General features: G+C 44.5%; 1 protein-coding gene across 3 annotated transcripts in view; it reads right to left on the bottom strand.

Moving 5' to 3' along the window:
* The window catches only part of NT5DC1 (5'-nucleotidase domain containing 1), a 359,332-nt gene extending 339,232 nt beyond the window's left edge, over nucleotides 1-20,100 (bottom strand). The window contains exon 1 of one of the 3 annotated variants that reach the window (XM_073675886.1): nucleotides 19,457-20,100. In XM_073675886.1, coding sequence (XP_073531987.1) covers nucleotides 19,457-19,549 — 93 coding nt within the window. In that variant the 5' untranslated portion in view covers nucleotides 19,550-20,100. Of the gene's footprint in view, nucleotides 1-10,157; nucleotides 10,268-19,456 lie in introns of those variants that run through there. The other 2 variants (XM_073675884.1, XM_073675885.1) reach the window with 2 other exon arrangements.
* Between the last annotated feature and the right edge of the window lie 1,194 nt (nucleotides 20,101-21,294).

Below are 21,294 nucleotides of genomic sequence, written 5' to 3'. Positions count from 1 at the left end.
TCCTAATTACAGTATGCACATCTATGCACACATATCAGGTATATGTCTGCTCCAATACTTGATTACATGGATATACTATTATACCCAGGCTATTCACTTATTTATTTAACAAGAGAACTTTAAAGGGAATCTGTCACCCCCTGGGACGTAACTGACCTATTAATATGGGCATACAGATGATAGAAATGTAAATCTATTTATACCTGTATGCATCATATTAATATATTTTGATGTTTTGAAATCTTATATTATGACTTTATGGTAAAACGGCTTTCCACCGCTTTGTCATGTAACTGTAAGTATGGGATTTCCACAGTTGCAGTTACAGGCTGAACAGATTCTCATTATCTTCTCTCAATGTTCTTCTGAGAAAAGCAGATGAAAATCAAGTAAGAACATGACCACAATTTAGCGCAAATCACATTCCTGAAGTGATGTGACAACCGTTCCAACCGACGAGCAGAGCTGAATCCTAACACTGTATATACTGATGTTTTACTTATTGTTTATTATGTTTACACCCCAAATCCCTCCTAATCCTGGAGATCAAACCTATGAAAAGCAATTTATGAATGATCATAACCCCTCTATGAAGGTAATTATCATCTCCTTATTACCGTATTTTTCGGACTATAAGACGCACTTTTTTCCTCCAAAATTTTGGAGGAAAATGGGGGGTGCGTCTTATAGTCCGAATGTTGGGGGGGGTGTATATATATGTGGAGTGTGGGGGGAGCGGTAGCGGTGGAGGAGCGGGGCACAGGAGGCAGCAGCCACCCGCTGCAGCCTACACTGTCCCCGCTGCTAAAGAAAATTAATATTCACTGCTCCCCACGCCCATGGGGTGTGGGGAGCACTGAATATTCATGCTCCTTAATAGCGGCACACAGTGTAGCCGCGCTGCGGCTCCTGCTGCTGCTGGAATCGCCTGTGCCCGCTGTTAAAGGGCATGAATATTCAACCTCTCTCCACGCCCATGGGTGTGGGGAGGGGGTGAATATTCACGCCCTTTAATAAGCGGGCACATGAGATAGCCGACAGCAGCAGGCGCCGCAGCGCGGCTACACTGTGTGCCAGCTATGAAGGAGCATGAAGTCACTGCTCCCCGCGCACACAGACCCGGCGTGGGGAGCAGTGACTTCCGGCAGCTGATCTCTCGTGAGCCGCGCATGGCAGTGACGTCATGCGCGGCTCACTTGGAGAGATCAGTGCAGGCAGACAGTACGCAGCGCTGGAGGAGAGAAGAAAGGTGAGTAGGAGTGTTTATTTTTTTTTTTATGTGCAGCATGATGGGGATTAGGGGGACCATGCATACCAGGATAAGGATAAGGGGGACAATGCATACCAGGATAGGGATTAGGGGTGCCATGCATACCTGGACAGGGATTAGGGGTGCCATGCATACCAGGACAGGGATGAGGGGAGCCATGCATACCAGGACAGGGATGAGGGGTGCCATGCATACCAGGACAGGGATGAGGGGTGCCATGCATACCAGGACAGGGATGAGGGGTGCCATGCATACCAGGACAGGGATGAGGGGTGCCATGCATACCAGGAAAGGGATGAGGGGTGCCATGCATACCAGGATTGGGGGTGAGGGGTGCCATGCATACCAGGATAGGGATGAGGGGTGCCATGCATACCAGGATGGGGATTGCTGTGCCATGCATACCAGGATGGGGATTGCTGTGCCATGCATACCAGGATGGGGATTGCTGTGCAATGCATACCAGGATGGGGATTAGGGGTGCCATGCATACCAGGATAGGGATGAGGGGTGCCACGCATACCAGGCCAGGGATGAGGGGTGTCATGCACACCAGGATAGGGATGAGGGGTGGCATGCATACCAGGACAGGGATGAGGGGTGCCATGCATACCAGGATACGGATGTGGGGTGCCATGCATACCAGGATAAGGATGAGGGTGCCATGCATACCAGGATGGAGGGGTTCCATGCATACCAGGATGGAGGGATGGCAGGCATACCAGGATGGGGATGGGGACCACATATAAAAGCAAGGGGGGGCATATATACCAGGATGGGGGATATTGTCAGAATTGGGGGACATTACCCCTATACCAGTGTCAGCAGAAGACCCCCACCCCCTTAAAAGTGCATCATGACCACATTTTTGCTTCAATTTTCTTTTTCTTCCTCTAAAACCTAGGTGCGTCTTATGGTCCGCTGCGTCTTATAGTCCAAAAAATACGGTATATGCTACCCCGTGCCCCAACAGACTATTAAGTGTCTCATGTGGCAGTGTGGGCTGCAGTAAGCAGCAGAGATGGAAGCATTAACCCCTTCACCACCTTGGGATTTTCCGTTTTTGTGTTTTCATTTTTTGCTCCCCTTCTTCCCAGAGCCATAATTCTTTTATTTTTTCATTAATATGGCCATGTGAGGGATTGTTTTTCACGGGACGAGTTGTACTTTTGAATGACACCATTAATTTTACCATATAGTGTACTGGAAAATGGGGAAAAAATTCCAAGTGCGGTGAAATTGCAAAAAAAATGCAACAATTGTTTTTTTGTTTTTTTTTACCATGTTCATTAAATGCTAAAACTGACCTGCCATTATGATTCTCCGGGTAATTACGGGTTCGCAGATACTAAACATGTATAGGTTCTTTTTTATTTAAGTAGAGAAAAAAATCCAAAGTTTGTATAAAAAAAAAATTGCACCATTTTCCGAGACCCGTCTCCATTTTTTGGGATCTGGGGCCGAGTGAGGGCTTATTTTTTGCGCACCGAGCTGATGTTTTATTGATACCATTTTGGGGGCGATACAATGTTTTGATCGCCTGATATTGCATTTAATTGCAATCTTGGGGGGACCAAAAAAACGTAATTCTGGCATTTTGATTTTTTTTCTCATTACGCCATTTACCGATCGGATTAATTATTTTATATATTGATAGATCAGGCGTTTCTGAACACGGCGATACCGTATATGTTTATTTTTTATTTTTTTATGGGCGGCGCTCATAGCAGATCAGCTATGACAACCACAGGGGTCTCCTGCAGACCCTGAGTTGTCATGCCAACCCATCGGCGCCCCGTGATCATGTGAAAGTGTCGCCGATGAGCGGAGCTAGTGACGTCCTTCCGTCGCAGCCATGTTAAATGCCGTTGCAAGAGATTGACAGCGGCATTTAACATATTAACAGCTGCGGGTGGATCGCGATTCCACCCGCGGCTGTTAGGGGCACATGACAGCTTATCAGATCAGCTGTCAAGTGCCTGAAAACATGCGGGCTGAGTGCTGGAGCCCTCATCTAAGAAAGGGAGGTAACCTATGACGTATAGATATGTCAAAGGTCGTAAAGAGGTTAAAGGGAATCTGATAGCAGGTTTTTGCCATGTAATCTGAGGACACCATGAGGTAGGGGTTAAAACACTGAACTCAATTATGTGTCACATGTCCAGCTGTGTGCTGTTGTTTACTTAGACAGAAGCTTTAATCACCTTGTGATTAACATTGCTGTGACTAGCTGGTCTTGTGAAAGGAGGACTTTGCTTCCTTTTGTGAAAGGCACCTCACTGTCTATAGCTATGTGCATGACAGCCTAGTGTGGGTGGGGTCAGCTTTCTCAGCTCTGCTGCATTGCTAAATCTAAAAACTCTGTGTCAGAACAGTAGAATCCAGAAAACTAAGTGATATATTGTTGGATTCAGCGTCTCTTTTCCTATATTATGCTGCTTTCAGATGAAATAGCAAAAAACTGCTGACAGATTCCCTTTATGTAAAAATGATTTTAACTCCACAGATATTCTGAATCTAAAAGTAATGGATCAAAGCAATAAATAAGAGAGAGTGATCCAGCTCACCCATGTTAAACTAGCCATCAAATCCTCAGCTCGGATGAAAAACCACTCCTGCTTGGTGGTAGCAATAGGAAAAGATAGGGATATCCAGCTGTTTTTTGGATAAAACATTTCAAAACAATTTTATTAGTAAAATTTAATAAAAACAGAGCATCCCCAGTACTATAGAAAAAATGTGAGACCTTTTCCAAAATGTTCTGTTTTTATTCAATTCTACTAATAAAAATAATTTAAATTTTTTTATCCAAAAAATGACTGAATACCTTACCTTTTTCAATGGATCAAGGCACCCGCCAAACTGCATATGTTGATTATTGTGTGATATATCTTACCTCTCCTGTGTTTACTAACTCGGTACGGCACCCAACTTTCCATTTGTGTGATATATCTTACTTCTCTTGTGTTCACTAACTCGGTATGTTTGTAAGCTGACCACTGCACGACCCCTGTTCAACATTTTTCTCTTCTTTATGACCAGCCTGTTTTCTTTGCTTGTGTTATATCCTGCATCTGGCCCAATTTGCAATTATCTGATAAAGATGGGTTCGGAGGCCTCTCCCCTCTGCTTAACATCTGAATGCATTTGTTAGCATATAAATTGTGAGCACTCAGTCTGCTGACATAGTCTGCCCAGTGTGAATTCACCAAGTCTGAAATCATACAAGTGTGGCATGTTGAATTAGACTTGAATTGAACGTGAAGGGAACTGAAAGAAACTGGATACCCAGGCAAAGTAAACAATGTTTCTGTCTGTTTTCACTCTCTCGCCTATAGTCCTCCACTTTCTAATAACCCCCCTAATCCTTACACCTAGTAATGAACTCTTCATCTCTCCCTCCATCCTCCCCATTCATCTCACCTCCTCCTCAGAACTATTCCTCAATATTTACTCCTGTGTCTCCAAACACAGACAGCCACCTCATGCCCTCTCCTGCTCCCACCTGCTAACACTTTCTCTGCTCCTCGTCACTGCGGCCGACATCTCTCCAAATCCTGGCTCTCCTCAGCACATCCCCACAGTCACTTCCACCTCCTATCCATGATCTGTCACAAACTCTCGCAACCTTTCAAACCTTATATCCATCCGCCCAGCCCCCGCTTCCCCAGTCCCACTAACAGGAGCTCTATGGAACGCTCGCTCCGTCTGCAACAAACTTTCCTACATCCATGATCTTTTCATTTCTAACAAATTTTCTTTCATCGGTATCACTGAAACCTGGCTCACCCCCTCTAACACAGCCTCTCCAGCTGCACTTTTGTACAGTGAATTCCATCTTTCTCACACACCCCACTCCAGCGGCAAGCATGGTGGAGGAGTAGGTTTTCTCCTGTCAGATAACTGCACCTTCACCCAAATCCCACTGCCGCCCTCCGTTGCTCTCCCCTTTTTTGAGGTGCACTCTGTGCGCATCTACTGCCCCTTCAACCTCCAACTGGCCGTCATTTATCACCCCCAGGATCAGCCACCACTTTCTTAGACCACTTCACCACCTGGCTGCTTCATTTCCTTTCCGCTGACATCCCCACTATCATCATGGGTGACTTCAACATCCCCATTGACATTTCCCACTTATCTGTCTCTAAGCTTCTATCCCTCACTTCCTCCTTCGGCCTTGCTCAATGGTCTTCTGCAGCCACTCACAAAGATGGCCACACACTGGACCTCATCTTCAACCACCTCTGTTCCCTATCTAACTTCTCTAACTCTCCTCTCCCCCTGTCTGACCACAACCTACTTACATTCTCTTCACTCTCCTCTCCATGTGCGCAATCCCCACTTAACAAACTTGCACACCCTCGCAGAAATCTCTAACACCTTGACCTACACTCACTCTCTGAATCCCTCATCCCCCTTACAGACATAAGTTCTTTATATGATGCAGATGCTGCTGCCACTTTATAAAACACCAAAGCAGCTGCAGCTCTCAATTCGGTCGCCCCCCTCAAACATACCACAGTTCGCACTCAACAGGCAACCCTGGCACACCAACCTGAATAAAGAACTGCGAAGGACCTCCAGGGTTGCTGAGCGGAGATAGAAAAGGTCCCACTCCAACAATCATTTCATCACATTCAAACAGTCCGTCACTTCTTTTAAGTCCACACTTACTGCAGCAAAACAAACCTACTTCTCATCTCTCATATCCTCCCTGTCTCACAACCCTAAACAGCTATTCAATACTTTCAATTCTCTCCTCCATCCCCCAGTAACTCCTCTTCCTTTTCCTCTCATCTCAGCAGAACACTTTGCCTCATTCTTCAAGCAGAAGATTAACACCATCAGACAAAGCTTCTGCCTAAAGTCCCCACAGACCCTCCTCATATCTACTCAACCCTCCTCCTCCAAAATCAGCTTCTCCACTGAAGAGGACGATCAAGTTTCCTCTTTACTCTCCAAATCACACCTCAACACCTGCGAACTTGATCCAATCCCATCCCACCTCATCCCTAACCTCAACACAGTCTTCATCCCAACCCTAACCCACCTTTTCAACCTGTCACTAACAACTGGTGTCTTCCTCTCATGCTTGAAACATGCCTCAATCACATCCATCCACAAAAATCCCTCCCTTGACCCATTGTCTCTGACTAGCTATCGCCCCATATCACTTCTCCCCTACGCCTCAAAACTACTGGAACAAGTCCATTCTGAACTGTCCTCCCACCTCTCCTCCTGCTCCCTCTTTGACCGTTTACAATATCACCTCCTTACTAACCAGAACCCCACAATGTGTGTCCGCTATTTTATCCTTTTTCTCTGATAGATTTCTAAAACTTAACATGGATAAAACAGAATGCATCATCTTTCCACCGTCTCACTCAACCGCCCCCCATCTGACCTATCTATCATAGTCAATAGCTGCTCACTCTCCCCAGTCACGCAAGATTGCTGCCTCAGGGTAACCCTGGACTCTAATCTCTCCTTCAAACCACATATCCAAGCCATTTCCACTTCCTGCCGACTCCAACTCAAAAATATCTCCGCACATTCCTCAATCACGAATCTGCAAAAACACTAGTGCACGTCCTCTTCATCTCCCGCCTCAGCTACTGCAACCTCCTGCTCTGTGGCCTCCCCTCTAACACCCCTTCAATCTATCCTAAACTCTGTTGCCCAACTAATCCACCTGTCCCCCCGCTATTCCCCAGCCTCTCCTCTCTATCAATCCCTTCACTGGCTCTTCATTACGCAGAGACTCCAGTTCAAAACCCTAACCATGGCAAACAAAGCCATCCACAACTTGTCTCCTCCATACATCTGTGACTTAGTATCCCGGTAATTGCATGCAACCTCCGATCCTCACAAGATCTCCTTCTCTACTCCCCTCTTATCTCCTCTTCCCACAATCGCTTACAAGATTTCTCCCGTGCATCCCCCCAACTCTGGAACTCTGGACCTCAACACATCAGACGCTCACCTACCGTGGAAACCTTCAAAAGGAACCTGAAGACCCACCTCTTCCGACAAGCCTACAACCTGCAGTAACCCTCACAACCATACAGCTGACCGACCAGCTCTACCCTCACCTACTGTATCCTCCCTCATCCCTTGTACATTGTGAGCCTTCACGGGCAGGGTCCTCTCTCCTCCTGTACAGTCGCTGACTTGTATTGCACAAAATTATTGTAATTGTAATTGTTTTTGCTATGTATACCCCTTTCACATGTAAAGCGCCATGCAATAAATGGTGTTATAATAATAATTAACCTCTAATATAATATTACAAAGGGATCTGCAAAAGATTCCTGCAAGGGCAAGCACATGGCAGATGAAGTTTAATGTTAATAAAAATGCATAACAGATATTACAGAACATGAGAAGTACTTAGGTATTCTAGTTACAGGTAAGCTGAACAGCAGTACTCAATGTCAGGAAGCAGCTGCAAAAGCAAACAAGATTTTAGGGCGTATAAAAAGAGAGATAAAATCCTATGGTCAAAATGTATTATTATTACCCCTCTATAAATCCCTTGTAAGGCCACATCTTGAATAATGTATCCAATTTGGGCTCTACTTTTTAAAAAAAGACATTTGGAATTTAGAGTCAGTTCAAAGGCGGAAACTAGATTATTACATTATTATAAGATCTCATTTACATGCATAAATACATATGTGGTCAATGCATAGTACTGGCACATGCCATCACTTTCCAGGACCTTCAAAGGGTAATGGAACATTTGTTACATGTGGAGGAAAGTCAATTCTGGCAGCTAAATAGGAAAGGGTTCTTTACAGTTAGAGCAGTCAGAATGTGGAATGAAGACCAAAAGAGGTAGTAATGGCAGACACTATAGCAGCATTTAAAAAAGGTCTGGATACTTTTTAACAAAACATGACATTGTAAGTTCTAAATAATATAGCAATAGAATATGTATAACTTTGAAGATAGTTTGAACTTTATGATCCTAGGTCTTTTTTTCAACCTATATAACTATGTAGAATGTACATTAGGAAAATGCTTGAAATGCCATTCCTTTTAATATTATTTTACAAGTAATTTAGTTTTAATTTTTTTCTTTGTAAAGTGATAGTTATAAGCCCAATCTCTGCATCTAAAAAGTGCAAAACACTCCTGAAAAACTTGCACATTTAATCTGTAATATGTATTTCTTATGGTGCCTAAAGGAAGCCACAATGATAAAACTACTGCTTGGTAACAAGTGCAGTTATTTGCCTCTATAATGAAAGCAAATTACCAATAATGAAAGGGTTAATACTTGGGTCCTGCATCAGTAATAGCCCCTGTAGTATCCATGACAACTGTTATGAGGTCAAAAACAAGTGTTATAATGAAGATTCCATAAAAGAAGGGTGCGCTGCCATGATCAGTGCCATTACTGATGCGCCTGAGGACCTTGAGCTTGACCACCCCACGTAATGTGCCAACCTTGGTGTAATTTGGAGGTTCTAGCAGGGAAAGGGGTTGTTTGCTTTAGACGCCCCTAGGTCATGGGAAGGTGACAGAGGGGGATCACCAGCGCAGGATTCCCTTCTGTTCCCCTCTACAAAGAGCTGTTCTCCTTTGGATGGATCTATGACTTTAATGGGTGATAAATTGGGAGGAGGAAGAGGAAGGGGTGAGGGCTATTTATCCTATCAGGGGTTATCCATAACGAACAATCCTTTTAACCAAGTGTTCAACTTCTTGAGACTTGGACCTGGATCTGTAAGGGAAATATGATACATCCACCTGGGCAATCAGATTAACCAAATTCGTTCTAGCAGTCAATGTGGTGACAAATATTGCAGCCAGATCTCTCACACATCCAGTTTATTGCATTTATAATCTATATTTGTTATGTCGTTCTCTGTACATCTAGTAAAATGTACAAACTGTAAAATTCTGCAGTTACAACTGTTATATATTGGCACGAACTCTCTAAGCCCAAGGGAAGGGCATCCTCCAGGCATGGTTCCCTAGAGGTTTCCTCCACAGGGGGTTTTCCTCTCCTAAGTGCAGGAGGGTGACTCTTCGTGAGTTGGGGGTTCTGCTATTTTCGGTGTCATGTGAATTTAAATAAAGTTGAGAATGTTTGACACCTAATTGCAAAGCTTTGTGCATTTATTTTGTTCTGATTCATTTTTTTGGAAGTTGGGGACCATCACATATCACTGAGTCATATGACTGGACATCTGCCAGACGCAGTTTTGCCCCAGGGGTTGCCCCTGCTCTGGGGAGTATGATGGAGCAGAGAAGACAAACATTATAGCACAGAACCTGCCAGTGAGCACTCATCATCGGAATAAGGACTTGCAGCAGTATTACAAGCAGCTTCCTCACCTCATTCACACAGGGAGTATTTTGGGCAGTAATTTCCATCAGTATTTGTAAGCTAAAAACCAGAGGGGAACAAACACAGAGAAAAATAATAACTGAAACACTTTCACCTCTTCTGTGGTTTGGATCCTCTCCTGACATCTGTTAACAAATATTGATGCAGAATATCGCCATATAAAAGTGCCCTAAATCCTTACTGACTGATTTGACAGTTTACGTTGCAGTGAAGCAGCAGAGGTTGAAAGCGTTAAAGGAGTTTTCTGGTTTCAAAAGCCCCTATCCCCTGGTTGCCATTTTAAAAACAAGCAAACTGTACTTTCCTCACCCTCCCCAGGAAAGACTGCAGCACATGATCACTTCTATGATAACGGCCTCCCTATCCTCACCTCACTTACAACCAGCTACTGCATCTGAGTTTGAGACGGACTCATTTAGGCTAAGTTATGCTGCATATTTTCATACAAAAAAAAATTACAGTGTATTATGGTTTCAGCAAAGTGGATGAGATGTATATAATCAAAAAGACAAAAAAAAGTCAGCTCACCCATAAGAAGATCCAGGCACGGAGACTTGTAATGCGGCGAGAGGTAGGCAGAAGCAAAAAACAGTGATCCAGCATCAGTATCTTCTATTAAAAGCCATACTTTATTGTGCAAAAATAGAGAAAGGAAGTCACAACTTTATCTCTAAAAACATTAAAAAATGATGCAAACGTGTTTCAGACGACTATCTTAATCATTTCATGTTTTGTCTTCTGACATGTATGTAAATCTCACGCCCCGATGCCATTTTTATCACAAAAGAATTTGAAATGCATTGAGTTTTTAAAATCTGCAGCATGTCCATTTCTCTTGCAATTAATATGTGTTTTATTTGCGGGTGTTTCCCATAGGCTTTAATTAGATGCAGAAAATCAGCATATAAAAAATCTATACCGTATATGTTTCTATTGAGTTTTTGCAGCAAAAATGGATGTAATCCACGCGACATTATCAATAAAGATTTATCAAAGCTCTGAGGTCAGGAGGTTTAGAAAACAAAGTAGTTTTGTTTAAAATTTGATTCACATCTACTATTATTTTCTAATGCCGATTGCATCCGAGAATCGGACCGCAAGCACCCATACAAGTCTGAGTGCATGTGAAACATCGCAATGCACTCGGACATTATCCGGGTGCAGTTCGATTCCCGCAGATGCCGGCAATGGAGGAGATGGAGAAATTAATTTCCTCCGCTCCGCACCTGTGCTCCGATTCTCATAAGCGAGACAATCGGAGCACAGTGCACTGACATTTGGTTCACACTCGCAGCAGCGCTGGAGCCGAGTGTCATTAGCCTATCGCATTCGGTACTCTCACATCGGATGCCATGATACGCTAGTGTGACTCCAGCCTTAGAGGGTAATTCTGCTGATTGTGAGATGGGGTGATTAGAGACAAAAGTCTGTTGCCAATGGGAGAGAATTTGAGGTACGAATGATGGAGGTGTCCAGTTTATCCCCATAAGGTTCAATAACGGGCATAGCCCGTAATGGCCGGGTGCTAGTTCCTTGCCGGGCTATGCCCATCATGTCTTTTAACTGTCACTGAGTGTAAACACGCAGTGACATTTCAGTGCCGACAGCTGTCACTGACAGCTGAGCAGCACGAGAAGGGGCGCAGGGACCCATGCCGTCTGTCTCCACAGCCAGATCACTGTGATCGGTCAGTCAATCTGACTGACCGATCACAGCATGATCGTGCAGGAGATGCTGAAATATCAGCATCTCCTGTCCGATCAGAGCAGGAGCTCAGCACTGCTAATAGCTGAGCTCTTGCATGAAACAGCCAGGAGCGGTGTCAGCGCCGCCTCTGGCTGTTAACCCCCTAAATGCTGAGATCAAAACATCCAGGAGGCAGGCAGAGGGACAGCAGCTCCCTCTGCCTTGAGATCGGCACCCCCGCGGAGGCACGATTGTTGCTATGGTGACCCTGGGTCGTCATAACGACCCCCGGGTCACCAAGCTACAGAAAGCTTCTGAAACTATGCTCACAGAATCGTTTCAGAAGTATTCTGCACAGGTATAATGCACTGCAATCTAGTGCATTGCAATACATTATACCTGTGGAAAAAGTAAAAAACTTAAAGTCCCATAGAGGGACTAAGTTAAAAAAGTTTAAAAAAAAATAGTAAAAATATTTTTTAGAAAATACTAAAAAATATTACACTAATAAATACACATTTTTATGTAAAAAAATAAAAATCGACAAAAAAATTTAAACATATTTGCTATCGCCGCGTTCGCAACAACACAATCTATAAAAGTCTTAGCTAGTCAACCCCTTCAGTGAACGCTATAAAAAAAAAGGTAGCAAACTATGCTTTATCATCATACCTCTGGAAAAAAGTGGAAGAAAACGCGATCAAAAAGACGAATATAAATAAAAATGGCAAAAAACAAACCACTATAGAGCTCCATCAGCGGAAAAATAAAAAAGTTATAGCTCTCAGAATAAAGCGCTGCAAAAATAATTATTTTTTCTAAATGTTTTTATTGTGTAAAAGCGTCAAAACATGAAAAAAGATATAAATGTAGTATTGCTGTAAACGTACTGACAACAAAAAATAAAAGTCATCTAATCACTTATATTGCACGAGGAATGGCGCAAAAAATAAATAAAACCAATTATTCACCTGCTGCTGATTTGTTCATTCTGCCTCCCAAAGATCGCAGTAAGGCTCTGCTCACATTTATCCTGAGCTCTGCACTGAGCTCTTACACTGGGGTTTCCGTGTAAATCTCTGAAGTACGTGATTCAGATGGAACCCCTAATGGAAGATTCCCTATAATGAGGCAGATGGGGACACTGTGGACAATGTCTGGCCTTTGATCTGGCGGTGTCTGTATTTTTAGGCGTGCATAAAAGCTCGGTCCGCCACAGTTTTGTGCACTTCTGAAAAGAAGGACACCGCTGAACAGGGGCCAGACAGGGTCCAGAGTAACAAAAAGAACTCAAAAATGAAGATAATACACATAAGTGGTATAAATATTTAAATAAATAAATCCTGGGAATATACACTATTACCACAATATGTGTGCCTCAGGCTATTTAAAGACTCATCGGTGAAGACACAGAAGAAACCAGACAAAAAAGAACCGACGGTTCTGATGCCTCATTATAGTTAATGGATCCCTCAGGGGTTTCATCTGAATTACGTCACTTGGAGATTTAGATGGAAACCCTGATTTAAGTGCTCAGCGTAGAGCGCCAGATAAATGAGATCCCAAACGTTATGTAAAATGCTCCCAATAAAAGCTTTAACTCAATCCACAAAAAAAGCCCCCAGTCAGGTCCATCATCTGTTAACAGAAATATAGGGGGCTTCCACATTACTGGTAGCACAAAGGCTCTGGAAAAGCGAAATGGCCCTTGCCCCCCAAAAGAAATTCAGCGAATTCTGCACTCCCAAATCCAAATGCCCCCCTCCCGTCAGAGCCCCAGTGTGCCTAAACCACATTTAGTGTCCACATGTTTGGCAGGGGTATAATTTCCAACATGGGGTCACTTGAGGGGGGATTCTGCTCTTCTAGCACATAGTCCACAAACTATTCTAGGAAAATCTGTGCTACAGGAGGCAAATAGCGCTCCATCACTCCCGAATCTCGCCGTGTGGCTAAGCAGTACTGTACAGCCACATATGGGGTATTACCATGTTCAGCAGAAATTGTGTGACAAATGTTGGTGTCATTTTTACCCGGGTTTTATTTTATTTTTTCTCCACTGGTATAAATACAATGGTATAAAATTCTGCAACCAAGCCGTGATGTCATTATGATCACTGCATCCCTAGATGAATTGAGAGCTGTAGTTTGTAAAATGACGTCACTTATGGTGGATTCTGCTGTTCTTATACCTCAGGGGCTCTGCCAATGTGACATGGCTCCCTCAAACCAGTCCAACAAAATTTGAACTCTAATATGGCGCTTCTTCCCTTCTGAGCTTTGCACTGTGACTCAAAAGTAGTTTTCCCCCACACATGAGGTACTGGCACATTCAGGAGAAATTGCACAACACATTTTGGGGTCCATATTCTCCTGTTACTCTTGTAAAAATAAAAAAATTGGGGCTAAAAGAAAATTTTTGTGGGAGAAATTAGATTTTTTTATTTTCTTGGCTCTATGTTATAAACTTCTGTGCAGCAACTGGAGGTTGAATGTGCTCACAACAAATCTAGATACATTTCTTGAGGGCTCTAGTTTCCAAAATGGGGTCACTTGTGGGAGTTTTCCACTGTTTAGGCACATCACTGGCTCTCCAAAAGCGATATGACACCCGCATACCATTCCATCAAAGTCTGCATTCCAAAACGTCACTCCTTCATTTCTGAGCCATGCCGTGCGCCAAAACAATAGTTTTCCCCCACATATGGGGTATCAGCGAGCTCAGGAGAAATTGCACAACAAATTTTGGGGATAATTTTCTCCTGTTACCCCTTTGAGAATAAAAAATTTGGGGCTAAAATAACTTTTTTGTGGGAAAAAATTGGATGTTATTTTCACGGCTCTACGTAATATACTTCTGTGAAGCACTTGGGGGTTCAAAGTGCTCACCACACATCTAGATAAGTTCCATAAGGGGTCTAGTTTCCAAAATGGGGTCACTTGTGGGGGATTTCCGCTGTTTAGGCACATCAGAGGCTCTAAAAATGCGACATGGCTTCCGCTCTTGATTCCGGCTAATTTTGTGTCCAAGACGTCAAATGCTTCTCTTCCGAGCCCTGCCGTGCGCCCAAACAGTGGTTTTCCTCAACATATGGAGTATCGGTGTACTCAGGAGATATTGCACAACAATTTTTGGGTCCATTTTCTCCTGTTACCCTTGTTAAAATAAAAAAATTGGGAGTAAGATCATTGTTGAAGAAAAATTTTTATTTTTTATTTTCACGGCTCTATCTTATAAACTTATGTGAAGCACAGAAACTTCTGTGAATTTTTTTCCAAATTTCCTATTTTTTCACAAATAAACACAAGTCATATCGAAGAAATAAAACCCAACAACAAAATATTTTGATATAGTCTCTTGAAGAATCCTAGGGAATATAGGGGTGTCCTTTGTCCGTGATCCTCATGGTCAGTGTGGTTACAAAGAACATGTCTTGCTCTTGCCTCCGGACGGCTGTTATGCCCTGCAGTAACCGGCAATCCATGGATATGAATAAGCGCTGTATAATAAATCCATTCTGTAGTGGTGCTAAAGGACAACTAAACAGTATCACTGATTTTTTTTCCACCTAATTAGAGAATGGCATTGTATGTAGACAGAGAACCTGATTTCAGTGATGTGTTATTGGGCTGCTTGCCGTAGTTCTTATAAAATTACTGTTTTATCAGCAGGGGATTATCACTACAGGACTAGTAAAGCGGCTGTCATGATATGCTCTATATTCAAGAGCTCTGTATAACCCCTGCCCCCACCATTGATCGACTGCTTTCTGCTTATGTACACAGGGGTGTGGGCGGGGTTATACAGAGCTCAGCATTCAGAGAATTGCTAGACCTGCAGCAGATAAAACAGGGATTTTATCTAAACTGCAGCAAGCAGCCTAGTAAGTGATACATCAGTGGAATCAGGGTCTCTGCCACCCATACATCACGCTGCTCTCAGATGGAGTAGCAAAAATCTGGTGATAGATTTCCTTTAATGCTCAACAAGGACTAATCATCATCTGGAATATTCTGCATACTTTATGCCCCTCTGCCTCTTTTAATCCATGGCAAAATTATGCAATCATGACCACAGAATGTTTACCTAGCTACCTCAAACAACTGAAATTAAAATACAATTTATTATTTTACAAATCAAGTAGAGGAAAAAAATGACATCTCTTTGAAATGTGCATTTTTAAGATAATTACTGTCCCTTGTCTAAGGTTGGCATCAAACTACCGTATAACTCGACCGAGTGTTATACGATAAAACATCGCATAGCACTCGGCCCAGTGTTATTCTCTGGGGCTGCTCAGATCAGCGATTATTTTCTCATGCCGATTCAGCATAAAAGAACTATCGCAGCATGCTACTATTTGCAGCGAGACTCGATTCACTCGCACCCATGCAAGTCTATGGGTGTGTGTGAAACATCGGATTGCACACGGATGTCATCCCAGTGCAGTTAGATATACGCCGAGTCAAATCATGGAGGAGATGGAGAAATTACTTTCTCCGTCTCCTCCGCAGCTGTGCACCGATCCTCTCATGCTAGAGGATGGGAGCACAGTACTATGACCCACTCCTCATGCTCGCAGTAGAGCAGGCGCCGAGGGTCATTAGCAGATCACATTGGATGCCATACTCTGGTGTGACTCTGGCTTAACACTGCAAATCAGCCAGAAGTTAAAGGGCTCAGGTAGATATAGTAGCATCCACTGGAAACCTAAGGCCACGGCCCCACTATGATTATTCGGTCAGTATTTTTTCTCAGGAGTGGGAGCAAAAACCAGCAGTGGGTGATAAATGCAGAATAAGTGCACTTGTTTCTTTTATACCTTTTCTCTGATGGTTCCTCACCTGGTTTTGGCTCCCACTCCTGAGAAAAAATACTGACCGAATACTGACCAAATACTGATAATGGGGCCGCGGCCTAAACTACACTCCTGGATGAAGAGGAGGACTCTAACCCCATCTGCAGCCTGGAGGACTGGTATCTCTTTATATACTCTGTGTAGGGGAGTGACGTTTAGATTTCATGGGAAACTGGGGATTATATTGTGATGTAAAGATTGTGGAGGTAGGAGCTCCATTGTCTCTGGATCAGAACAGCGCTAACACATGGAATTGCTAACAAATTCCAACTTTTAACTGTATCGGAATCCTAATGACATGGATCTAGTTGCAAACTATAGAAAACAATGACATTGGCCCTCTGACCCCCGACTTATATTGTTACAGACTTTTTAATAAAGTTTTTCTTGCTCCAGAAGTCCATGTAAAATCTTCTAGGCTTTATTTGGTTCATCCAACTTAATAGAAAAACACATGCATTGGTTACCGTGATGTAGACCATAGGGGGCCTCTGCCATAGCATAGCTAAGTCCTAACTCCTAGGCGCTTTCATTCTCAGTCCTGTCTTCAGGATACTGTGTGAAGTGATGTCTGGGTGCAAAAATGACTTGAAGACCCAACCAAGAGATGTAATTAAGTGTGCTGCCTGCTCTAGGGGCTGGTACACACTTTGGGGTATGATTATGAATCTTATTTAATTTTGGGGTGTGATGCACTACTTAGGTTGGAGGTGCGTCCTTTAAAAATGGAAGGACATATATTACTATTAGGAGCAGGGCTACCAGGATAGGAAAACAAATTTCCATCTGCTAATAGATGATCTGGATACTGGGCAATGTGCTTGAAAATAAAAATACACAAAGCAAAAAGTGAAGTGCGCAGGCGCGGGATTTGGCTGCCGCAACTGCACGTCACAGGGCACTGTGACATGCAGGGGAGGGGGGAGACATTATAATTACCATAGGAGTCCGGGCCCCGGGACTGGAACACATCAGAAACTTGTATGAATAAAAAGAAATTTCAGAGCAATAAGACCTCTAATATGAGGCATACAGGTATGTATAGATTTACATTTCTATCACTTGTATGCCCATATTAGAGGTCAGATAAGTGCCAGGGGGTGACAGATTCCCTTTAACCCTGCAGTGTCCTGGAGAGATTAGGTTCCTTGGCCTATCTAGCGCAAGCAGGCTTTATATTAGCCAGCTCCTCCCACCACTCTTGGCCCAAACGGTGGTTCCTAGTCAGTTTGTTCTGTTCATGTGTTTGTGTTTTGTTTCTCCCGTTGTTGACCCGGCTCATATACCCATCTTGTCTGACCTCTCCGCTTCTGACCTCAGCTACGTATCCTGAACCTGTGCTGTCTGCCCCGACCTCAGACCGTCTGAACCTCTTATCTTCGCCCTCCTGTACCTGGTGACCGTGCCTCTGACTCTTCCGGTCTGCTGCTGCAGTCCCGGGGACTGCTCTGGAGTGGTACCTGGTGTCTACCGGCAGCCCAGCCTATCCTCACCACCAGAAGCTCTAGTGAAGACTCAGGAGACACCTAGTCACACCCCTCCAGGGTAAGCCTGGCCCGTGGTGCAGTGGGTCCACATTAACCAGCGGTACATTCACCCAACAGTTACAGTTGCATAGCAAATATGGTACCAATATTCAAGAAGGGGACATCTGAGCCTGGCATTTATAGGCTGGTAAATTTAATCTCTACTGTGGGGAACATCTTTGAGGGTTTTCTAAGAGATACAATCCTGGAATATCTCAATAAGAATAATCTAATTTTCCAATGTCAAGATATGTTTATGAGGGATCTGTCCTGCAAACTAATCTGATCAGATTCTATGAGGACGTAAGTTCTAGATTGGACCAGGAAAACATAGTGGATGTTGTCTATCTGGACTTTTCCAAGGCATTTGATATGGTGCCACACAAAAGGTTGATACATAAAATCAGAGGAATGGGACCTGAGGAAAATATGCGTAACTTGGTTAACAATTGGCTCAGTGATCGGAAACAGAAAGTAGTTATTAATGGAAGACACTCAGATTGGGTCACGGTTAACAGTGGGATGCCACAAAGACCAGTAATGGCAGGGGTGGACATATCGCCGATGCTGGAGGGGTCTTGTCACAATGGTGCACATCCAGCTAAAATGTATTGCAATACAGGGAACCCGTCAGCTCTCTATGCTGCCATATATGCTGCTAGCCAATCAGAGACTGGCAGCTGACGTCGGCGTGCCCGACTGGAGAAACGTGGCAGTGACGTCATATGCCATGGCTCGCACGCCAAAGATCATGTGTAGCAAGATGGAAGCAGCAGATCAGAGGCAGGAGCTGCTGGACAGAACAGAGGACAAATGTTTCACCTAACACGTCCTACCGCACAACAGGAAAAAGTCCTTCTCACCAGCTGGACTGGGGGAGGGTTCCTGCACTAACGTGCTGCTGCTCTTCAGTGTGTGGAAGCTGCTTACCTCAGCCTGCTCCTACGAGGCTGGTCGTAAGTAATGATCATGCTGACGCGTCATCTCCAGTTTCATCCTTCACATGCATAACGTGAATGTGAAGAAAAGGACGTCACGTGGGACTCATGGGAGAAGGGGTGCGGCGTTGATCCTTGCACAGCAGAAGATACCAGGAGGCACCAAGTGACAGAGCGGCCCAGTGCAGGTACCAGCCCATCTGGCAATTGCCAGAATTGTCAGATGGCCAGTCCGGTCCTGGTGGAAAGTGACTCTCTGCCCTGCCCAGACCATCATTACACCAGTGTACACAAAACTGATGAGGTATAACCTCATGACATTTACCTCTGAGGGCTACAGACTCCTGCAAATTGTGTCACATTGGCTCTAATACTGAGGCATGACACACAAAGGACGCCAAAAGGCCAGGATACTGGCAGCCCATAGATACAAGGGTCATGTGCACCTGCAGCTTTGCATATAGGAGAACACAAGCAGCTGAGCAATAATGGCGCCTTACTGTCCCTCAGTGCAGGGCCATCTCCTGCTCAGCGCACAGGCCACTGCAATAACAACCTGGGCAGGAAAACAGAGCTCCTGCTGACGTCACCACTGCGCATGCTCCAAGGCACGGCCTTGCACTTATTCGGGCCCGTCTGCCTGGCAACTGCTGGTTAACCCTTCCGTCGCTGACTGCGGGAAATAACGGGTGTCAAGCGGTAACAACGGCTCTCATGCTTAGTCCCACTCTGGTCCGTGTACCGGACGGCGCCCTGACAGACCCGGAGCTCCCACTCCGCGCGCACTGCAGCCGCCGCCCCGCTCTCCTCACACTCACCTTGCTGGATTCCTGCAGCCGGTATCGGCACAGCGTGTGGTCCAGGTCAAAGCCGAGGACGTCGCAGTCGGAGAGTGAGAAGTGGTCGCTCATGGTTAGCGGCGGCGGAGAAGGCGCTCGGTGTGCGCGGTGCGGTCCGCTGCCCGGGGCTGAGCTGCCGTCTGTACTGTTTCCCGCTCCTTCTCAGGGCGGCAGCACAGGACCTGCACACGGCCTACAGCTCCATGACAGGGCCGCCCTCCCAGGACCCTGAGGGGGAGCCGGGGGCCATCAGTGCAGCACGGCCTGGCGCTGAGCTAGTGTACTCTCACCCTCCACACACGGACTGCAGCGGCTGTGACAGTGCCCTGTCTGCCTGCTTATGGCGGCCTAAACCGTCTGCTGGGGTTACAGCCTTAGAGGTCACCTGTCGTCCCCAAATGTTACTACCTGCAGCTATGGGGTTAATTTAGTAATTTAATAGCGCTCTAAAGCTGCCCGACTGTCACACCGAAACCGCGGCTACCGAGAGGAAACGACCATTATTCCCCCATGGAGCCGCCGGCACTACTTCAGTCACTGCGCCGTACACCACGAGCGACGGCTGTCTGAGCAGAGACGGCCATCACTCAGTGTCCGGGGCACGGTGACAGCTGCCGATCACTGTGTACGGAGCGGTGACAGAAGCAGCACCGCTATGACTGAAAGGCTGCCAGGAGGAGTAAAGGTCATTGCCTCCTTTTCAGTGCCCATTGTAGGTTAACCCCTTTACCCCTGAGGGTGGTTTGCACATTAATGACCAGGCCAATTTTTACAATTCTCACCACTGTCACTTTATGAGGTAATAACTCTGGAACGTTTCAACAGATTCCCCTGATTCTGAGAATGTTTTTTCGTGACATATTGTACTTCATGATAGTGGTAAAATTTCTTTGATATGACTTGCTTTTATTTGGGAAAAAATCGGAGATTTGGGGAAAATGTTGAAAAATTTGTAATTTTCAAAATTAGAATTTTTCTGCCCTTAAATCAGAGGAATATGTCACACAAAATAGTTAATAAATAACATTTCCCACATGTCTACTTTACATCAGAACAATTTTGGAACCAATGTTTTTTTGTTGTTAGGGAGTTACAAGGGTTAATAGTTGACCAGTGATTTCTAATTTTTCCAACAAAATTTACAAAATCATTTTTTTAGGGACCCCATCACATTTGAAGTGACTTTGAGAGGTCTTCATTACAGAAAATGCCCTAAAGTGACACCATTCTAAAAACTGCACCCCCTCAAGGTGCTCAAAACCACATTCAAGAACTTTATTAACCCTTCAGGTGCTTCACAGGAATTTTTGGAATGGGGAAGACAAAAGTGAACATTTAACTTTTTTCACAAAAACGTTACTTTAGACCCCAATTTTTTTTATTTTCGCAAAGGTAACAGGAGAAAATGGACATCAAAATTTGTTGTGCAATTCCTCCTGAGCACGCCGATACCCCATATGTGGGGGAAAATCTCTGGGCTCACGGCAGGGTTCAGAAGGGAAGGAGCGCCATTTGACTTTTTGAATGTAAAATTTGCTTGAATAATTAGCGGACGCCATATCGCGTTTGTGGAGCCCCTGATGTGCCTAAACAGTGGAAACTCCCCCACAAGTGACTCCATTTTTGCAACTGGACTCCTCGGGGAGCTTATATAGATGTGTGGTGAGCACCCTGAACCCCCAGGTGCTTCACAGAAGTTTATAATGTAAAGCCATGAAAATAAATAAATAAAACTTTTTCCACAGAAGTGATCTTTTAGCCCTAATTTTTTTATTTTCACACCGGTAAGAGGAGAAAATGGACCCCAAAAAACTGTT

This window comes from Phyllobates terribilis, unplaced genomic scaffold (genome assembly GCF_046119375.1).
Source record: "Phyllobates terribilis strain yellow unplaced genomic scaffold, ASM4611937v1 Scaffold_3__8_contigs__length_932513732, whole genome shotgun sequence".
In the NCBI taxonomy this organism is placed as follows: Eukaryota; Metazoa; Chordata; class Amphibia; order Anura; family Dendrobatidae; genus Phyllobates; species Phyllobates terribilis.
This window is presented reverse-complemented; position numbering and strand designations above follow the sequence as displayed.